Genomic DNA, 21,971 nt, shown 5'->3' on the forward strand with positions numbered 1-21,971 from the left:
GGCCCGGGGGAAATCGGGGTGACAAGGGAGAAAATAAAGACAGACACGGACGAGAAGTTACTGTAAAGAAATACTTTTCAGGTTAAAATATAAAAGCCTGTAACATAGGTACGGTTACGAGATGACAGCCATTAACAAACTCTCTACAGCATTGCGATTTAGTAGTAATAGCAATAATAATAATATAACGATAATCACCTCTTTATGGGATGGCACCTTGATCCTTAAATATTGTCCAGTGTGTAAGGTCAGTGTGCGGAGGGTTAGGAGTGGAGAGGGCTGATTTTTCTTAAAGGGGCAGATCAGGGGAAGGCTGGGATGGTGCTGGGAGAGAGGAGGGGGGAGAGATAAGTGGTGTGAGGAAGAGGATAGGACAAGGAAAGAAAAAAAAGCCAACAACCGCAAACCACCCCGATGATGATGAATACATTGGAAAGTTTTTTTGGCCGCGGTGAGGGTGTCAGATTGAATGCTCTGTGCGCATGTGCGAAGGTGTCCAAACTGACAATGCTTGGGAGATGAAGATAGTGTGTAGCTGCTTCTGGGCTCGGGGAGGAGGAGAGGAATCCGCCAGCCGACACGATGAGATCCAAGGCGAGGGCGAGAAAACTGCCCAAAAGTAGGTCCTTTCTCTCCCTTCTTCCGCGTCCCCCCGCGCCGCCGGGCGCGGAGCCGGGCCGGGGGCTACGCGGGGCTGCAGCCCCTCTCCCTCCCTCCGCCCTCCCTCCCTCCCTTCCGCGGCCGCGGCCAAGCCGCGCTGCCCGCCCCGGTGCGCGGAGAGCGGGCGGCCCCGCGTTTCTCCGCGCTTCTCCGCGCCCGGGCGCGCTTCAGCGGGCGAGCGGCGAGCCGGGGCCGGGGGGAAGCAAAGCGAAAGTTCGGTGGAAGTTGACGAAAGGGGATAGCAACTTTTTTTTTTTTTTTTTTTTTTTTTCTCCCCTCTCCGGGCTCGCCTCGCTCCAGCTCTTGTGAAATCCTGTTCCTGGCGCCTGGAATAGTGGGCGCTCGAGGTCTGCGTTTGGCATCTGCCTGCGAGAGAGCCCGAGAGGCGCAGTGCTGGGGGGGGGGGAGGGAGGCAGCCAGCCCGGAGGGGGGGGTGTGTTGGGGGGGGGGCAGAGGAACCCTTCTGGACTCGGGAACAATTATCCGGGAGAGAGGGAAGGAAGAGAATTTGTAGGGGAGGGAAAAAAAATGGATCCGCTCTCAGTGAGGGGCTTTGGAATCGCAGGTCCGGAGGGAGGACGGTGCCGGCGCAGCTCGGGTGTCCCGGCTGGGGGCTCAGGGGGTCGGGGGGAGGGGGTGATGGGGGGAGTGTCTTTAATTTTTAATTTCTTAAAATTGCACTTGCGCCGGGGGGGGTGGGGGGGAATCGCAGCTCCGGAGCCTCGCGCGGCGCTTCCCGCGCACCCGCTTCCCTGCTCCCTTCCCAACGCTTCCTACAGCGGGGTTTCGGTGGAGCAGAGCGGGGCTTGGGCAAGGGCACAGCGCGGCGGGTTTGCCCCGGCTGGACCGGCTCCCTCCGTCCCCTCGCCGGTTCACGTTGTGCTGGGAGCAGCGCAGGGCCCCGGTGCCGGCGCAGCCCGCCCGCGCTCTATTTATCGTTGTTATTATTACCATTATTATTTAGTTTCTGTTTCGCTCTGGCTTTGTACGAAATAATCCACAAGTTCCAGCGCAGCCTGAGCTCGGCGGAGCCGCGGCCCCGCTCTGGTTAACCCGCGGGTGCGTTCTCCGGGACTCTCCGGTCGGTGTGGGTATGGGGAGGTCCCGTCTGTCCCCCCGCCGGTGCCGGCCCTGGGGATGCCCTGTCCTCAGAAACACCGTTTTGGGGTGAAATCGAAGCGCGGTATCGGAGCCCGTTGCTGCTCCGCGGCTTTGCTTGCTTTAAAAACCCGTTTTATCCCCCCTTCCCCAACGCAGCCTCGAGGCTCACTTTGCCTTCGTGCGGCTCGGCCCGGCCCCAGTGACACCGGGCACTGCCTGCGGAACGGGTGCTCGGGGCCGGGGTGTCCTGCGGTCAGCACAGCGCTGCGGCGTGGTTCCGGAGGTTTTCTTCTAGTTAATGCCGGGTTTTTTCTTTATTTTTCTTTATTATTTTTTAAGTAAACACGCTTCAAACGGCCCCGTTCAAATAACTTTGTATTTTTTAAAGTCATCACTTACAGTTTTAGGCTCTTAAAGAACAAAACAATTTTCAGCGCTCTCCTGGTGGGAAGGCGAGGTTGAATAGAGCGGAATAGTTTTCTTTTTCTCCTTTTTATTTTATTTTTTTTTTTACTCTTTATTTTCCCCCATTTTTTTCCCCTCGTTCTCTTTCTTTTCGCTCCGCAAAAGGCACGGGGGCTTTGCCGGTGTGCACCGCCTGGCCTCTTCCCATGAGCTTCCCTGCGGTAAACGGCTCCTGCAGCTTAGGGACCAAGAGCTCTCCAGTGCCGGGGCAGCCGAGGCGCTTGTGGGGGAGCGGTGGGAGCCCCTGTCCCGGGAGCTGCCGAGCGGGAGCAGCGGCCGCCGGGTGCGCGGTGCTGCGGGAAGGCGGGTTGGGAATGCTGAGCCCTGATTAAAATCAGGTGTTTAACACAATACAAGGCCCAACGGTTTATGGGGTTTCAGCTGAGGATTTTTTTTCGGGATCACAGTTCAAAACAGTAGTCCAAAGCTAAGGTTTCAGTATCCCAGGAGTATGTATTTGCAGAGCAGATTAAACTCGGACACGAGGGTACGGATGTCGGTGTGTTCACACCGGCAAGGCAGCGAGCACTGCGGTCCCTACACGCACCAGGGGTGCTCCGGCCTCCCCCAGTGCCCGCCCGGCCGTCGAGGGGTGCATTAGAAACACGGGCCGCTGCAGAATTCCGTTTCATTGGGCAATATTTTAAGCAGATGTGAGGCTCCCCCGGGAATTCGACTCTATTACCTGGCTTGGAAAGGGATGAACGCGTGTGTGTGCCGGGCTACGGCTCGCAGGGGCATTCTCGGTAGTTTTCACCGGGCGAGAGGCAGATACCGGTGGCGGGAGCTGGTGTCGCTCAGCCCCGGGTGGGAGTCCCCAGCGACCGAGGCTCGGCCGGGATGCGAGGGGGGCACCGGCCCCCCCCCAGCCCTCGGGCCTCCCACTGCACCGATGCCCCTGGTGGTGCCGGGGATCCCCCAGGGCTCTGTCGGGCCGGCGGCCTTGTCCCATGGCGGGAGGAGGAAGCACCGGTGGCTGGGGAGAAGCCATCGGCCTCTGTCCTACCCGTAAGCCGGGGGAAAGGCGGCGAACACGCGGGTTTGGCGCTCCCGTTTGAAGCAAATTCGTTTCCTTTCGAAATCTCCGAATTGCGTTTGCAGGGTAACAAACACAACTGCAAAACACGCGCGGATGCGTTGGAGCTCAAACGCCAAATAAATGTCCGTGCTGGAGCAAACGGTGTCCCGAATTTCTACCGGCCCGTTTGCTTCCCATTATTAGGAAGTTAAAGTTTCACGGATGAGGGCTCGGGCAGAGCTGCTGCGACGGGAACGTGGTCCCGGATATCTGCTCCTCGGATTAGGAGCCGCGGAGAGCGCGGGATTGCCGGGTACGGTTGTGTTTTAATTAAGGCTGTCGAAGCGGCGAAGGGAAGGGAGCGGGAGACGAGCGCACCCGGGATCGGAGATCTCTGCGGGCGGCTGCGCCGGTGCTCGGTGTTGGAACAAGCCGAGGGCTGAAACGTGCCGCGATTTGGGGTGTTCGGGGGGCGGTTTACATCCCCAGCTCCCCCGCCGCCTCTGCCCCGATGCTGGGGCCGGCAGTAGCAGCACGATCGCAACCGAACGGCCCCGCAGCCGCTACTGGGCGCAAGGACCCGCGCTGCTACCCGGCCCGGCGGCGGCTCCCGGTGCCTCCCTAATCTCCCCCCCGGTGGCTCCCGGTGCGGTGCAGGTGCGGAGGCCGGTGGGTCCCCTCCGCCGCCGCGGCAGCGCCTTCGCCATCCCCCGCCCTGCCCCGGATCTGTTCAATTAGGCAATTAGGGATGCTGGGCGGATGGGGGGGGGAATCCGCTAATTAAGGGGATGTGTAATTAGCGCTTCAACAGAAATTACCGGGGAGTTCAGAGGAGTTTACTCTTCAAAAATATATAGCTAAATCCTACAAATAGATTGAGTCAATTCCCCACCCTTCCCACCTGATTTATTGGAGAAAGCACAGAGAGAACAACTCCAAAGCGCTTCCTTGTCCCTGTCCCAGGAAAAAGCTTGGCAAATGGGATGAACAGACTGGTTATTTGTTGTGGGGTTCTCACTGGACCTGCCCACAGAGCAACAGGGTTAAGGTGCCAGTGCTGGAAGAGATGCAGGAATGAGGGGTTGAATTTTGGCCTGTAGTGCAGGCAGTGCTTGCGGGTGTCTGTGCAGCCAGCGTCTGAGTGCGGGTGATGCTTATCCACGTGTGTTTACATCACGGGGCGTTTGCATGTGCATCTATAAACGTAAGTTTATAAAGTGCATTGAAGATTGGTGCGTTACTCCAATGTCACCAAATTCCCGTGTCCTGTAAACCCCCCATACTGATATAAAACATCTCTGTGCAGATGCATTTATCGAACCAACAGTGCGCGTACAAAGGTCTCGTAACACATGGTAAAATCACAGGCACCGTGTGATCACAAACCCGTGCATTGTGTGCTGAAATTGTGGCTTGTGTTCTAAAAACTTTGTGTAGCAACAGCTGAAGCTGCTTTATTTTTAGACGTTGTATTGGAGCTGCAGTACGAGTTCAAGTTCAGCAATAGAAAATTAGGTCTTTAATGAGCTAAGGGAGGGGATTAAACCAAGTATATTTCTACAGGGTGCTATTAAAAATACCAGGTGAATACACTGAAGTCAGAAAGAGCAAAGCATCGCTCTTCTGATCCCCCACAGACATTGTCCTGTGTTCAGTTGTATGTTATTGGTATGAGGTGACTTGGAAACGGGCAGGACTTGGAGCTATCAAACAGGAGACAGCAAAATGCACCCAAACCACACACAATCTTCACTTGCTTCCAGGCAAAATGCAGAGCTTGGATTTCACAGCACAGGAGCAGTGTACTGCATCGCTGTTGGTCACTGTAATAATACCCAGCCCCTGAGTCGGAGGTAGCCGTTCCACTGCCGGTGCTGCAGGACTGCTCCTGCCTGCTCCGGGTTTACACCTGCCCGCACCAGCCGCACTGTGCCTGCACACACATCCCAGTTGTGAACACACACACCGGAGGGGAAGGACAAGGGGATGTTCTGGAGAGGGCTGTAGCCTCCGCGGCGCGGCTGCCTTCATTGCTGTTTGTAAAGCACCCTGAGATCCTCGGAGGGAAAGGCCCTACTGAGTGAAAAGTATTATTATTGTTATTATGGCGATGATTATTATAGCTTCGATATTTCAGCAAAGCTCTGTACTATTTAGTTCAGTGCTTCAAAGACAAAGGCCTGGAGAAGTTTGCAAACATTAAGGAGGCAAAGCTCAGGAGCCACCTTGATGGTGGGGAATGTGTTGTGAGTGCTCTGGCATAGCTGGGACGTGGAGGCTGCCTGTGACAGGATCAGGGAAAGAGCCCACAGCTTCAGACTTGCCTTTGCCTTTCGAACTGTCAAATCTGCGTTCTCTGTTGGTTATCTTTGTTCTTTCTTTCTTTTTTCCTCCCCCCATTGCAGTAAACTTCTGGTGTGTGAAATTGTTTAGTGCAAGAAAACCCCACACTTCCAATCCAGGCCTTTGCAGTGCTGACAGAGCGCTCGGCTGCGTGTGCTCGCTGTGGGCTGGGGCGAGCTCATGCTTTGTTTCCACAACTCGATGGCTCTCCGGTTATTACGGGATGTGTTTATTTTTTTCCAGTTGGAGATGATTTAAATGATAAACCTGTGTGGTTCTGTGTGCTGACTGCAGGGACCGGGCTCTCAGCTCAGCGATGCTTTTCTCATGCCTCTTTCCCTATAGATATTTGTAATCCTGTAGGGGTAAAGAATATCAATAAATACATAAACACGCAGTGTCCATCTGCAGCGTGGAACGGAGACACGTGAAGGATCCCTGCAAACACATTTGTTTCCACTCTCTGGTTAACAGCCTGTTGATATGTCACTACTCTGCAGCATTCCACGCCAAAATTACTGCTGGTTTCTCGGCTTAAATATGCCTCCCCCCTTTTTTTTTTCTGGAGGAATTTCAGGTCAGGGATGTCGTAGTGGGAAAGATCTACAACCTTATTCCTTCTTTTATTTTCCTAATGGATTTTCATGCCTCACCGCTACCTCCTCACGGGCTGTTTGTTTTCATTTTTATTGCAGTAGGTTCTGCGTTAGGCAGCGTCTGAATCTGTAACGGGGCATCCCGGTCCTGGGAAGGGTTTTTTCCCCCCTTCTTTTCATTCAGTGAATGATGTGATCCTCTTCCCCAATAAAAATGAAATATGACTTTTGTCTGTGGAATAAGGGTGCTTCTTGGTGCTTCTGAGTGCTCATACCCTGAGCGAGCAGCTTTTTTTTTACCTCCTTCTTTTTATAATTGGGAAGAAATTTTCCTGCGGTAAGGATCATGTGTGCTGGCATTGGTTGGTAGAGCTGGAATCTGAACTCCTTTTCCACGGGGTAAAGTGTGTCTGTGCAGAGGTTCCCACTCACTGTTCAGCAGCGCTTGGTGTGTAGGACAGTGGGAGAAATGAAAGTTTCCATTCAGAGGGTGGATGAGCTTTCACCTCAGTGATGTGCTTTGCCCAGATTTACGAACGAAGTTAATAAGGTATTTTTGCTGTACCACTGAACCCACTTTTGTGCTTTGGGGAGACATTTTCCAGGTGAAAATGGACTGAGACAGCCAAATTATTTCCAGTAGGCCACAGAATAATGCTGCTATCGTGGGAAATGTTGGGCTATGTTAAGCCGGCATGGAAGGACTTCACCTTCGCTTAACCACCCGCTTGTTGTAGCACGATGGACAGCACTGGGGGCTGCTGGACCTCCAGAAAGAAGCGACTGTGCGAGTGCGGTGTCAGGCTCAAACAGACCGGGCAGTGATTTATTTCTGTCTCGATGGTTTTACATCTTTCAGGTGTTCTGCTTTGAGGTGCTATTTTGATGGGGTAGGTTTTTGGCTGCTCTGTTTTCTTTGGCTCACAAACCCTCTTGCCAAGGCTGAGACACACACAATGCCCCGGCGTCAGTTATTGGGATCAATTTAGCCATCATTACTAGATAACGCTGTCAGCCCGTTTGAGATCCGTATTTGTTTAATAGTTAATGTTCTGCACAAAATATCGAGGGTGGGGAGAAGTCAAACTGCAGTGAATGCTCTGCTTATTTTATATCCACTATAACTATTTTTGTCCATGAAAATTGGCTTAATTATATCAATGGAATGTTTCTTTTTCAATTCTGTATGCAATTAGTCCATCTTGCTGGCTGCAATTTATTTTAATAAAAAAATAAACTAGTGGCGTGTTCAGTTTCTCATCCCCTGGGGACAAATGCGATTGGTGTGTTTAATTTCATTAACTACAATGCGGCCTACTGGAAAAATGTATAAAATCAGCTTTATACAGCTTAAACACTGGCATTTGAAACAAATCATTACTGCATTAGCTGTCACACTGGTAATTCTAGAATCCAAGACAAAAATATTATAGCTGTTTTTATAACCCTCTGCAAATACACTTAAAATAATTTGTAATCATTTTTTAAACATGCCCTGATGTTTTCAGTTAAAATATCTTATCGCCACCAAGGAGGGGTGGCTGTTTTTTATCCTGGGGATGCTTTATGGAAGGATCCAGGGGTTGCTTCGCCAATGGAAACTCCTCGCCTGTCTGTCTGAAGCTCCCCAGTTTGGGGACGAGCTGTTTGAGGGCAGCATGCTTCCCGTGTGTGTATTCGGCTGAATTTCCCTGTGCTGCTTTGCAAGCCTGGCTGTGGGTAAGGCAAGTGCAAGGAGGAGCTTTTCCTAGCAGTGCAGCCTAAGAATGTTATTAAATTCATTGTTCAGCCTATCACGCTCCCCCCCCAGCCTTCCTTTCCATCCTACCTGGTGTGCAAGACCTGAAGGTAGTTCTGAGTATTCCTTCAGCGAGGAGGGTGCGTGCATCCCTCTCCTGTCCCTGCACAGGTTCCCGTTGTGATTGCGGGAGGTGGTAGCAGGGTCCAAGTGCAGCCTCTCCCCGGTGATGCGGGGCTCAGCGGGGCTTCAGCCCAGGGTGTGGGGGGGGGCAGAACTTGGTGCCTGAGCTGGCTCCCAGCGATGTGCCCTGCGCTTCATTAGGGTGGTTTTCCAGACACTGTGATTTAGCCCCAGAACTGTTCTGGACCAGGCTGGTTAATGTGTGTGTGTGTCTCACATATGAATGCACGCGGTATTGGCGTGTGTAATCAGTGCACAACACATGTGCCCAGTTCTCTGCTGTGAAAACCGAGGCTAAACGGGCAAAACTCAGGACTTGTTTTTAAAAATGAGAGGCAGATCCTCAACTCCTGTAAATCAGCATCAATGAAACTCATTTTCACCAGCTGAGGACATGGCCAAGAGATTCTGGGTGTATGTGCATAACATGTGCAAATATTGGTATATGGCTGGGTTAAGGGGATTCACTTATAGCATCTGCAGATCAATATCCCATGGAGGAATGTAGCTTAGGTTTGTGTTGGGGTTTTTTTCCTTAATTTATGGAATGATCAATGATATAACCTCAGCATATTTTAGACAGATTGCTATTTTCTGGAGTGGCATGGACTTCCTTTCCAAAGCAGTCATATACAGAAGATGGGCCATTCTGGACGTAAGCCATCTGTTCCCCTGCCTGCTCTGTGCTCTTTTTCTTTCCTTCCCCCCCCTCCCACTGCTGTCATAAACAGTAGTTAATTTTCTTTTCCCTATCTTTAACTTTATAGCAGCGGTGTTTTGGTAGATGTGATATCGAGTTATTGTTTTATTGGTATTGCAGGGGAAAAAATCAGCTTTATTTCCTACTTGATAGAAAATCACTTCAGGGGGGGCTAAAGAACCTCCATGCAGTTTTCCTCATCAGGCTGAGGGAGCAAGGGGGCCTGCGGGGAGGTGGAGGTAGTGCAGTGAAGCACATAGCAAGGGTGGGAAGGGGATGTGACTCCGAGTTCTCCTGCCTTGCTCCAGAGAGCCCAGCCCTGTTCCTGGGCTCCATGGGCTGCAAGGGGAAGCCATAGGATGAAGGAAGAAAGAGGCTTTTCCCTTGCTGCTGCCACACCTTCCTCAGAGAGTAGTGTTACCTGAATGTTAAGTGCAGGATGAGGCTCTGGCCGGCTCTGCACCAGTTGTATGTACCCAGCTTTAAGGGCTGTCTCTAGCACATGTATTTATTCTCAGGCCAGCACTGTTGTGCTTTGAGCGCTGGGTTTGCCGCCTGTAAGGAATCAGGGAAGTCGGATGTGAAGTTCTGTTCAGGATGTGGAAAGCTGTATCCCTGTAGAGCACTGGAACTGGGGTCACAACAGAAACCCCACCAAGCTTTGGGAGCATTGTTTCACCTGGTAAGAGACTGGGCTGAGATACAGCAGATGCAGGAATGAGGGGTTTGTGCTAAGCTGATGAACACACTTTACCAGCTTTACCCTCAGCTACTTCACCTGTGAAAGGGGAGGGATATCCTTACCAGCCTTTGATTCCTCAATAAACGCCTTGTCGGTGATCCCTGGGTAGTTCCAGCTCCCAGTGAGGTCACTGGCATGGGTTTTGATTTTACCGGATCAGGTATTTTCCTTCTTGTTTTGCAAGTTTCAGTTTTGGCTGAAAATCTTCTCTTCCACCTCAGACGCTGATGAAAAATGCTCCTGTTTACCCCCAGCCTGGCATTCTCTTCCGTTCAGGATAGCGTTTAGGGGGGTTTATTTCCCACTGAATGGACCTTTTGGGCTCAATCGTGTAATTAGTTTTTAAATGGCTGTGCTTCAGGTTCACAGTGTGTAAAATGGCTTTAGCTTTTTTTTTCCTGTTTATGGAAAAGGACTGGTTTCATTTTGTATTTACTACAGAATTGTGACCGGAGGAGCACACACGGCTTGCATGTATTTTAGTTTAGAATTATCACATAGGAATAAAATAAATTGAAATCCCTACATGGCACAATAGTTGTATTTGGGAAGCAGTCGATACCTCATGGAGAACTCTGAAAAGCCCTCTGCTCAGAAACAGTTCTGCTTGTATATCCCATGCTTAATGAATGAAAACCAGATCGTTGTTACTTTGGGAGTTCTTAAATTCTTCCTGCTAGAACACTCTGCAAGTCTTTATCCAGATACAGCTCAGGACAGGATTTGGGTCTTTGTCTCCTGTTCATGATAATATCTATTAATAAGAGCTTTTAACAGCTGCTTGGTAACAGCAGCTGAAGGTGAGCTGCAGGAAATCCAGGTTAACCTCATGGCTGTGTCCTGAAGGAGCTTCCTGAAGAGCTACTGGTGCTTCCTCAGCCTCTTGGAGACGTGTGTTTTCCCAGTACAACATCTGGGCAGCTGAGGCCCCTTAGGTAAATCCCGGCACTTCCTCAACTGTTTTGGTGTTTGGGTTGTGATTATTTATTACAGAATAAAAGCCTGATGCACCTGAAGCGCCGTCACCATCCCTGTTAAACCAGGCCTCCAAAAGCTCCGTTCTGGCCTCTCTCACCCAAGCAGGTGGATGATGTTAAAGGCCTACCTGGTTCAAGGTGTATTTCATTTCCTCTCTAAACTTACGCACTGCTTCTTAGCTCGCACTCCAGATAAACGGGTGTTTGTGTGTGGTGCTTCAGTCAATGTGCAGATCCCAGAGTCCTGGAGGAGGGCGGAGGCTTGGAGCAAAGTCACACACGCAGCCTCCAGCCGTCTCCATGAAGTTTCTTGTCTGATCCAGGAGCCGATACTGCAGTGAAGTATTGACTGTTGGAATGGCACTGTCTGCTCCAGTAGATCAGGACAAGAGCATTTGCCACCCATCCATAAATCTGTTGGTACCCCATGACAGTAACTGGGGGGTTTTGTGGTTTGGTGTCAGAGCATTGTTGTTCAGCAGTTTGTGACCTGATTCTTGAGGTGTGAACCAGAGAAATGTCCTGCTGCAGGATTCATTCTATCCAGTGTCTCTCCTGTATGTCTGTGGCATGTATCTGGGTGACTCCATCATAGTGGTGAATACTGCTTCTCGGCATGACAGTTGTGGATGCAGAACCTGCCTGGCTGGTCCCGGGAAGCTGAGTTATTGTAGGTCAGTAATTCAGCCTAAATCACATGCCTGGAGACTGAACAAAGGGCTGGGAGCAATGGTCCTTCCTGTCCTCCATACCTAGAAACCTCCCCATCATTCCCTGGAGAAGCTAGAACTCTAATAAATGAAGTGAAACAAGAACTCATGGAAGATTGCTCAAGCATTGCTTTGCTTTGGAACCCTCCTTTCTTTCCTCATGAAAATACCAAGGGCATAACAGAGCAAATTGAGGCTCAGGTCTAACTCAAGACCAGGAAACAGGAATTCCAAAATGGAAGTTTGCCTTTAACCTCCTATAACTGATGGCCGCATCAAAGGCACCTTCCTTGTAGCCAGACATTTACCCTTAAAAAGCCTTCATGGCCTTGCTGCTCAGAACCTGAAGCCTGCTGGAGTTCAAGGTAGTCTTTCCATTGACTTTGCTGGACTTTGGAGCAGGCCCTCAGGCGCTGAACTCTTCGGGACATCCACTATTTGCATGTAAAGATTTTTCCTTATATCTGAGTTTGTAGGTAACACTTGTTAATGATTAGCTACCAAGGGTCTGGTATAAGATATCCCTATTTCCAGAGATGAAATCAGCCCTGCCTTTGTCTCTGCTTCTAAAGTCCTTTTACTGATGTGACCTGGCTTTTAAAATATTGATCAACAAATGTTGTTGTTTTAACCTGTAATTTGAAGAGCCACATTCCTGATCCTTCCCAGCCTGAGGAATGTGTATTTGCTGCCCCTTCAGAATCCTGCCATAAGTGGCATAATCCTATTCCGTAGTCACATTTCAGTAACTGAAGACTGAAGAGCCAGCTCTGAGGACTTCCCTGGCCATAGATGCTGTGTATGTCTTGTTCAGGGTGGCAGGCTGTAACCATGTCAGGGCGCTGCTCGTGTTGAGAATGACAGATTCTCTTTAGTTCTTTCATGGAATTACATACCACACGTCTGAAAGGAGAAGAAGCCCTGAAAATGCAAAGCTCTCCCTGCGGATTTATCTATCTAGAGACTAAATATTGGAGGAGTGGTTGTTTAGAGCATTCCTGTGCCTCCATGCTCCCTTTGGAACAACAGGAAAAAGCACTCCTGAAAAATTACGGAATTCTCCTTGCAGTGTCGGGTTCCAAGATAATGATGTGTCTGTGTGTGAAAATATTAAATTGCAATAACATGCAGAGTGAGTGGCTTTCTGAATGGGGTATTCAGTTCACAGCTTGGACTATACATAAAGCTAGTGAGTGACAGAATACAAATGGTGTCATAAAACATCAGGGGAATTTATAGCCAGTCTGTCTTTTTGATCTGTGTTCTATCTTTGGAGCACTCTCGATCTATCTTTAGTTAATGAAACAGTTAAACAGATTTAATTATTTATCACTGTTTAATGTCAGGAGTTATCAAAACAGATTACGTCCCCCCTTCCCCACACACACACACTTAAAGGTATTGCAAGAACTCTAAATTGTATGTGCTAAAGTCTGGGATGTTTCCTGTTCAAAGATAATGCTTTTAGAACACATCTCTGTATGTCCGTGGTTTTGGATTGCCCTTGTTTGGGGAAAGCAATTGGGGCTTTTCATTTCTTTGCATGAGAAGATGTTTATTTCTACAGCTTTGCTTGTTTCTTACACAAACTGCTTCTACCCAGGAAAAACGGAAACAGGAATTCAGGTTCTCTTAAGGTGAGAAATGAAATAGAACGGAGGGTGCGAGGTGGCCCACCCCTGATAGAGCCAGGCTGAAAAGCCATTCCAGGAGTCCCTGTGCTCTGCCCATCCTCTGTGCCTGGGCATCAGCCCCAGCAGGGTCTGTCGAGCTCCTTCAGTGATCATGTCTGAAGCCTGAGCACACCACGTGTCCTTGTGGCTTCCCGCTCTCTGGGTCCTCTCACACGTGCACACAGGTATATAGGGTGTCTCTAAAGGGAGCCTTGGAGCTGATGCCCCTCCTGGAGCTGCACATCTTCCCCCTGACCTGGGCATCTCTGGTTTTCCAGGACGGGAGGTTCTTGCCTTCCCCCCAGCAGAGGTGTTAATCAGCACCCTCTGAAGGCTGCCTTGAGCTGCTAAAAGCTGCTGTTTGTTACTGAATCTCATCTGCTAATTCTGGGCTGGAGGGAGGTGATGGGGATCCCCCTCTGCCGTACCACCTGGGTCTCCTCTGTTGGCAGCTGCAATAAGAAGTCATTCTTTCTTCTCTACCTAAGCTCTCTCTTTACCAGTGGTTTTAAATTGCTCTCCACTCCTGACAGACTACCCCCGTTCAAAGAGAAATGTGGAGGAGGTTGATGGTTCTAGCAAGTATTAGAAGTCCATTACCAGAGGACTGAATCCTGTTGGGATCTCTCGGGAGACACCCCTCCTTGGCCCACCAAACAGAGTATGGCATTGTGAGTGGAAAGGGCAGGGGGATAAAGGAATCCAGCCTCGCTTTTCTCTGACAAAGAAACCTCAATACTTTTATTCAGCGGAAAATGGAATAATACTTGTGGTTTGCTTTGAAAGCCCCAGCCACCGGCTACTTTACGCGCTGCGGATGGTTTCTGTGTGGGGAAGAACTTTTCTCAAGGGGAGAGGACTTTACACCTGACACGAGATTAAAGGCATCTCTGTGCCAACGCGTTAAACATTTTGGGGTTTACTAGAAGAGCCAATGTTTCATTGCATTCACGTGCCAGGCAGCAGTAAAGCCCTTGCTGCGCTGCTGTGCAGCACCACTCACCACACAGATGTGTGGGAAGCAGCCTGGCCTGCTGGAAGTAAGTTTTATTGTATGTCATGTTCCCTTTCAAATGCACCGTGTAGTACTGTTCTGTTGGTTAAGGTAGGCGAGGGGCTACTCCAGGTATTGCAGCACTCTTAGCTATACAAAAGCGACTCTCATCTAAGTAGTGTCCCTGCAAGAACACAAGAGCTTAATGGGAAAGCATTGGAGTTTTTCACATCTCAACTTCTGATGCCTTCCTTTAAAATTGTATCTCAGTGAGACAAAATGCATGTTACAAGTAGAAATACACCACTACAGCAAGGTGCAAACCTCTCTGTTAATAGGAGTGTGATATCGGAGTTGGCATATTGGTGTCTAACTTGAAATACTGTACTCTCTGGTTTTGTTCCCATTTGGAATGGTGCTTGTACAATGGTCATTATAGACCAGGAGCTGATGGAAGGAGGTGGTGGCTAAGCTGAGATCTGCTGTGAGGAGCAGATGCTGTCTTGCTGAGCCAAGCCCTCTGACCAGGGCTTTAGGGGATCATGGCAGGGGCAGAAGAGTCAAGAGACAGCACGGTCCGTTCCTGCTCTGGATTTATGCATCTGGGAACTGTATTGGATTTGGTTTTTGTCTAGTTTCTGTTTTGCTAAGAACAGGAAAACTCACCAGGGTATCTGCTGGTTCATTGTGTTGCCTTTTGCTATTTTAAATAGTGTAGGCCAAAAATTTGCTATGCTGTTAAGTTAATCAGTGTATTACATTTTATACTTGCAGCTGATAAAGAGCTGAATCTGTAATGCAAGGTGTCAGAGCCAAAGGAAGAGAGTTTTAGTATCAGAAATAGACAATGAGGCACTTCAAATCAGGTTTTCTGCCTTCAGTGCCTTGTGGGTAGTTTAATGATGATAAATATGGGGTGTTGTAGATAACTGGACTTGTTTAAAATGAGGAATCCCTGTTTTCTTGTGGGATGGGAGCTGCTGGGACAACATCTATAGTGAAATACCCACTGGATGAACTAGAAAGAATGTTTTGGTGACTGCAGGCTAATTCTGGGCCTGAGCTCTTCAGCCAATGTGTGTGGACAGCACAGAGTGAGTGGTGTTATTTACAAGGGTAAAGTTATGCTTGTAGTGAAACATTCGTGTAATGGAGCCCAGGCTGATGGTCCTGTTTTGCCACCTGCTTATTTCTCGCTCTCAGGAGAGCAGGTAGAACAAAGATAAGGGAGGGAACGGAGAAAAAGGCGCTGCTCTCCAAGTAGCTGTTTTATGTACATGTTTTCCTCTGCATTGCACAGGCTCTTGTTTTGCCAAATCTTTCTCGCTCCCTTTCCTTATCTGGCTTCCAAAATCTATTGCTGGTTTGTTTTAAACAGTGTGAAGTTGTGTTGGGAAGCATTGGCCATTTCTAAATGCAGCTGAAGTTGTTGTGAGCTTGGACCCTCCAAAACCAGGGATTCAGGGTTGGTTGTTCTCACTGGTAGCTGCAGTCTTAAAACTGAGCAAACACATCTGAAAGCCAAGCATGGTTTTTGAGCTGGGTCACTTGGAGTGAAACCATTTTTCCTGCCCTCTAGAATTGATATTTTCATTTCTAATCCCTTCAGAATTGCAATAATTCTGGTTGTCAGGCTCAAGTGTGCACATGGAAACACGTGTCAGAAGTAAGCGTGATCTCATGGTTTGTACTGGGCATTGTCTCTGCATTCTGGAAAGGGAAAATCAATAGCATTTTCTGTATCTGTGTGAGGGAGATGTTAGGCTTTGCATTCCCTTTGGACTACAGCCATTACTTGGGTGGGACAGATTTCCTTCTAGCTTTGTCCCTTGGTACCAAGAACTGTTACAAGAATGTTATTATTCCTCTTCATCTTTCTCTCCCATGGTGAATTAGGGACACTTGGATCCTCTGCCACAGGCTTTGTAGCACCTTGGATGTTAAAAGGCTTGACCAAATGTTGTTCGAGGCACCTCAAACCAAGGATTGAGTCCTTCCTGATGCCATCTCAGTCAAAACAGGGTATTTGTTTCCCATCAGGGGTCAGTCCTGTGCAGATCTTTCTCCCGTGCAGCAGGGAGGTTATTTATAGTGCTACCGGTGTCTTGGTGGAAGAACAATCAGAGTCCAGAGCGTCGTATTAACAATATGATAAATTATTGATTAATTATTTAGCCCAGGCCTCAAGTGTGAGTAACTGGTGTCCATAAATCACCCGATTCCCCCTGGACTGCAGCAGAGCGGAGTGGCACTGTGCAGGCAGGTTTCATTTAGGGAGTAAAACCCTGGCTGTGTTTCAGGACGCGATGAGTGAGGCTGACGGTCGATGCCAGCCACGAGGGCTGACACAAATGGAGAATCCAGATGCTTGCACGGTTCAGCTGCGGCCTCTCTGCCAAGGCAGGTGATAATTCCTAAACAGTTGTGATGTTTGAGTAAAAGGCTGCTCAAAATAGGGTCTTTCAGTAAACAAGCCTGAAACACACGGTGCTGACTCCCAAGGGATGGCTCTTCTAAGGACAGGGCAGTTGTATCAGTGCCAATATCACCTCTAAGAGGATAATGACCCACAGAGGTCTCCCAGTTCAGTGCTCACTACTTGTTCATGGAAAGCATCTTTATGGTAAGGGTTACACCTGAATGGATTCTGTCTACACGATTAGTGTAGGAGCTGTTCCTGGCAAAGGGAGATCTTGTGAGTCAAGTGTTGGAATTTTAGGTACAGCCTCTTGGGCTGCTCTGAAGCTGATTTGCGCTGTGATAAATAGCATCAAACTGGCTTTGTAGGAGGGGGCAGCTGGGATGACAAGGTACCAGCTTTAAAAGGCAAAACTCTTGGTCTGCAAGGGAAGAGGATTCTGAGAGTTCCTTTGCAACTGCAGAAAAACCCCAAATTCTATTCCTAATCCCTGAGCTATCATAAAGATGGGTAAGAGGAGAAGTTAGGATTAAAGTGAACGCCTGGCTAAAATGAGATGAGATCTTTCTCACTTTGGTGAGAACCGGTCTGTCCTTGTGTGTGTATTGCTTTTTGCCTTAGCTCCAAAATAGCTGTTAAAATTTCAAGTACTTTAATTCCAGTAATTATTAATTTGGAAGCATTATTTTATCTCATGTTAAACTTGAAACCAAGCACATTCAGTTGTGAGGACCTCACAGGAGAGGGAGAAATGTGTTAAAAGAAAAAATAATCCCACTGTTGACCTAAAAGATGCTTATTCCTGTTTTTCTCATATCCATTTCTTGTTTCTTTGCTTCATTGCAAGGACCTTGTCTTCTATTTGCTGTTTCCACACTAGGAGAGGGAAAGTGCTGTAATATTGTCCCTATGTGCTACTGATTGATTTTTATTAGAGCCCTGTTACCAGAGTCACTTGGCTGTGGGCTGATTTGCTGCATGCAGGGAAACCAACCACAGCCCCAGACCCCACTGCTGCAGTGAACCAAGTGCGTCTTCTACTCTTCATGTAGATAAAAGCCTTAAGGGAAAGAAAAGCCAGGCTGAATCCAGAGCAGACTTCCTGGGAATGGGAGATGCGCCGGTAAGGACCTGCAGGTATTTTCCACATCAGGATTGCTTGATGTGCTATAATATGCTGATAGAATCGCCCTTGGCCTGACGTGGACGGACTGGTCTTGCCCAGGTTTGGATAATCCGAAGGATTCCTTGGTCTCTGGCACTGACTGGAAGCAAATGCCGGAGCTTTTGAAGTCTCCCCGTATACGTGCGGCATGAGTTTCCCATTTGATTAAACAAATGATGCTTTGCTTAATTTGTCTGTGTTGGCTATTTTTTATGAAATATGCACTTAATTAAGTAAGAGAAATACAGAAACATGTTTATTCTCAAGATTTATGCGAAAAACGAGAACCCCACTGAAATTTCCAGTAGTGAAGCAATTAAGTAATGGAATTCCACAGTATAAACATAGTATAATTCAACTATAAAACCGATGTCTAAGTAATGTTAATGAGCTGACTTGAAGCTACGAAAGCTCGAAAAGTTCAGTTACAGATGAAAATTGAATTTGTTCTGAGTTATAACTGAAATAAAGTTAGTTTGCAGCAGGAGCAGCCTGCGGTCCCAGCCCAGGCTCTGCCCATGTGTACGGGATGTCAAGCTAAATGTCAGGGTAGCAGAACTGGTCAGGACTGTCTATGGGTTTTGGATGTGTGGCTTTGATCCATAGCAGCATCAGTAGACAGATTGTAATGTGCTCCAGTGGTAAGCAGTGTTTGCAGAGAGAGTGAAGGGAACAGGAGCTGTGTGAAGAGAACAATTTTACAGTTATACAAAGCTTCCTATGAGTTACCAGCTCCAAGGAGCAAAGAAGTCAGGTTCTTGCTGATTTCTCATTGAAAGCTTGCATATGCAGCCATCCACAAGAGAGAAAAGGAAACCAAAAGCAAGCAGCCCCGTTTGTCTGCAGGCAGAGCCCCAGATAACTTCTCCATCATTAAGACTGGCAGTTTGCAAAATCTGCACTTGCTTGTTTAAATATATTTCACAGTAACTCCTTAAATATTCTATTTGCTGCAGTGAGACGCAGAGCCTGAGAGCCATCAGTCAGTAGGCGTGTGTGTAGAAAGAAGCTCAAACCCATCTGATTCTTCAGCGAGGTTCCAGCTTGAACACTGGCAAAATCTTGGTTTGGATTTAAGCTTGAACTCTGCATTCCTATTGAAAACAGGCAAATGTTGGAGCAAATCCTCGAGCTGGCAATTTTGATTTCTGGGTTTCTGTGTAATCTCTCCCTCAGAAGCTCTGGTTTGTGGTGGAGACCTCTGGTAGCACAGGGAAGCAGGGTCTCTCCAGTGGCACTGATGTATTTGTAGGCTCTTCTCTTCTTTTACCACTGCTTTTACCTGAATCTTCCTCTCTAAATTCTCATCTCTTTTGCTGAGTTTCTTTCCAATCTCTTCCCAGGCTGTTAAGTCAGGAGTTTGCTGTGAAGGTGGATGCCTACAGCACGGAAGTGACTTCTACCAGCCGTGGCCCTGCAAAGCTTAGGCTGACGTTTCCTTCAGCTGTGTTTTAACCAGATCCTGGGGGGTTTTGCTGCACTCTGGCCTCCATGCCACGTTTTCTTTTCTTTCCTCATTCCACTTCAGAATGTTGTTTCTGTCACCTTTTCAGCCTAGTAAATAGCACACCCAGGATTTATGGTGTTTAAACTTTTAATGCCGTAGCGTAGTTTATATTTTTCACAGCATTATTCAGACGTGTTATGTTATGGTTAGTTCAAGTCCTAGTGCGACTGCAGCGAGGAGCTCTTTCCTTGTGGGTAGTTCCTCTTTGCCAAATAGTATTTGCACTTGCTTCAGAGGAGGAGGAAAGGAATGTGCCATAAATGTTGCACAGGATTAAAATTGTAGATGGCCAAACCATTGTGGATGGGGACTGAAAGCCTGAACCTGCAGCCTGGAGCATCTGTGAACCGCTTTTCCTTTGAGGCTCAATCTGTGCCGCATGTTTCTTGCCTTTCTCAATCCAAATTTAGTGCAGAATCAATCATTCCCCTCTGCGTCGGGGGCTTGTGCTGAGATGAAATGGTCATCTTCACTTTGCTGCTGGGATTGTCTGCTTCTGATGTTGGGAAGGGTTCTCATCATCAAAATACATAGGGAAATACCTAAATGCAGTTGAATAAGCAGCACAGAATGCTAAGAAGGACTGTATTCAGCTTTCATTTCATCTCTTACATCGTCCTTATTGAATATGTGACTATTAAAGAGAAAACAAAAACCCCACTTAGAATGAGCGAATTGTGGGGCACATCTGCTTGCCCTGCCTTGCTTTCACAGGGATTCCACTTCTGTGAAGTTTCACGAGTTTATAAAACATTAACTACTTGGAAAAGAACAACAAACATTGTTCTCTCCTCAGCACAGATCCTAAACCCCAGCTACCAGATGCATCAAGGCCTGCACCCAGCACGGGAATATTAATTTTGATGGAGAGAGACTTAGTGTTCTGGGTATTACATGATACGCCTTGGGAAATGCAGCACAGTGGATGTGTGTTTGTACTGAGTAGTGCCTTTGTCTTTCATATATAAAAAGCACTAATTAAAATATAATGTGAAAACCTGCAGCATGCTGGTTATGGTTTAGTGTGCTGCTAAGGTAAATAAAACTGAAACAAAAGAGATATATGCGTCCGTATAGATTGGGTCATTAAAAGTGCATTGTTAAATCGCTTTCTGCCACAACATTTCCGAATTAAAAGCTGACCAGGAATCCATCTGGAATTGGGCACAAAGGCAGATTAGTGTTGCTGTATCCGGACTTCTGCATTTGGCCTATGGTTCATTTGTGCTGCCGGGAACCACAGTGCAGGGAAACAGCAGTGAGCTCAGCTCCTGGAACTGGACCTTTTACAGCATCTCCAGTGGTCCAGCACAGCCCCTGGCAGTTTTACCCCAAGGCTGAGAGCTGAGCTCCATATGCTGTCTGGTGCTTTGGATACAGGGTCCCTTTTAATATGTTCAAACCAGAAACAGCTTGGAATATTAACGGAGCTGGACCTTACAGCTTACAGTGTGTAATGAGAAAAGTAGACAAGCTGTCAAACTTAGCAACTAAGACTGATCCTTTGCAATTTAAAATGAGGAATATCACATATGAAACTGAACCGTTTGATGTGAACAACCTGCTCTAGTGGAAGGTGTCCTTGCCTGTGGCACGGGGTTGGGACTGGATGGGCTTTAAGGGCCCTTCTACCCAAACCAGTCTGGGATTCTATATTGCTTAATCAAAGCATGGCAAAGCACTATGGGCTTACAATGGCAAATCAGTACTGCCTTATTTTATCCTCTATGTAAGCAAGTGTGTGACCTCCCTCATGCCTTTGGGAACCAGTGCAGTGCACACACTTCCTCATCCCAGCCCTTTGTTGCCCAGTGGCCAAAGCAGGTGGCTGAGGTGGTAGAGCCTCCAGCGCTGTGGAAGGTAATGTTTCCATTGGGTTTGTTCTCCAAAGAATGTGGAAACCCATCCCCAGTACTTGCAGTAGTATTAATAATGTCTTTCCAGGCAGGAATCCAAGGTTGAAGGTTGAAGGCCTAGGGTACAATAAAGGTTACAGAAGGTCACTTTATCACCACTCTATTTCAACAGTGCTTAAGTCCCCTCCAGAATCTTCTGGTCTTCCTGGCATAGAATATGGCCACCTTGGTAAGGAGAGAGGAAAGAAATAATAAGATCTTTCTTTGTGCCACGATCCCCCCGAAAAAAGGCTTAACATCTGATTCAGGTTTACTGAAATAACAGCAGATGTTTATCTTGCAGCGTATGGCACATGGCACTACATCTCGTAACCCCTCCTGGAGCTTAAAGCAGACTTTCTGGTCCCTCATTTGGCGCTTTCAGGCTTTGTGCTCTTTCTTAAATGTTTTCATTTCTCCGGAGCTTAATCTGCTACCAGGGTGTTTGTAAGTGTCCCGTTAGAAACCGTGACGCGAGGAACAGCAACGGAGGCTTTCGGTGCTTCCTTGCACTGAGCACAGGGTGAGGCAGCTGCTTACCCGCAGCCTCCAGTAGTGAGCAAATGGTGAGAGCTTTCTCCAGGTTTCATGGAGAATCCACGTGGGGTTTGGGACGGGGGACAGAGCAGTAGGAAAACCCATCCTGCGCTGGAGAGCAAAATGGGGAAGGAAAAATGTAGGGAAAAATTCAGTCTTAGACTTTCAAAAGGTGAAACGTTTTCACGTCTCGAGGCTGCAGTTGTGTGTTCGTATTTATGCACACAGACACTGAATTCTGCTCACTGCAACTGTAGAAAAGTGCTGCGTGACAGAAACAAGTTTCCTTCCAGCACCAATCTACAAGTGTTTGAGAGCGTCAGTATCCTCGTGGAAGCAGCGGTGACGTTCAGACCAGTCAATTCACACAGCCCTTCTTGATGGGCAGCTCTCCTTGATGTAGGATCGTGGAGGAGGCAAGGAAGCGCAGAACAGAAAGGCAAAGGGCTGCTTAGCTGCGGGAGGAGAAGAGGAAGCTCCTTGCTTGCGTACATGAAACCTACTGCACTTGGGGTCTAATCTCTCTTTCCAGCAAACTGAGGGGCGGA

The 21,971-nt window shown here is 48.2% G+C and overlaps 1 protein-coding gene across 2 annotated transcripts in view; it reads left to right on the forward strand.

The window, feature by feature from the left end:
• Positions 1-582: 582 nt before the first annotated feature.
• PRDM16 (PR/SET domain 16) overlaps positions 583-21,971 on the forward strand; it is a gene marked incomplete at both ends in the record, with an annotated part of 259,353 nt that continues 237,964 nt past the window's right edge. For both annotated transcript variants that reach the window (XM_080631354.1, XM_080631355.1), the window contains one exon: positions 583-619. In XM_080631354.1, the coding sequence (XP_080487480.1) occupies positions 583-619 (37 nt within the window). The remainder of the gene's footprint in view (positions 620-21,971) is intronic.

The sequence above is a fragment of the Psittacula echo genome (assembly GCF_963264785.1).
Source record: "Psittacula echo genome assembly, chromosome: 17".
Classification (NCBI taxonomy): domain Eukaryota; kingdom Metazoa; phylum Chordata; class Aves; order Psittaciformes; family Psittacidae; genus Psittacula; species Psittacula echo.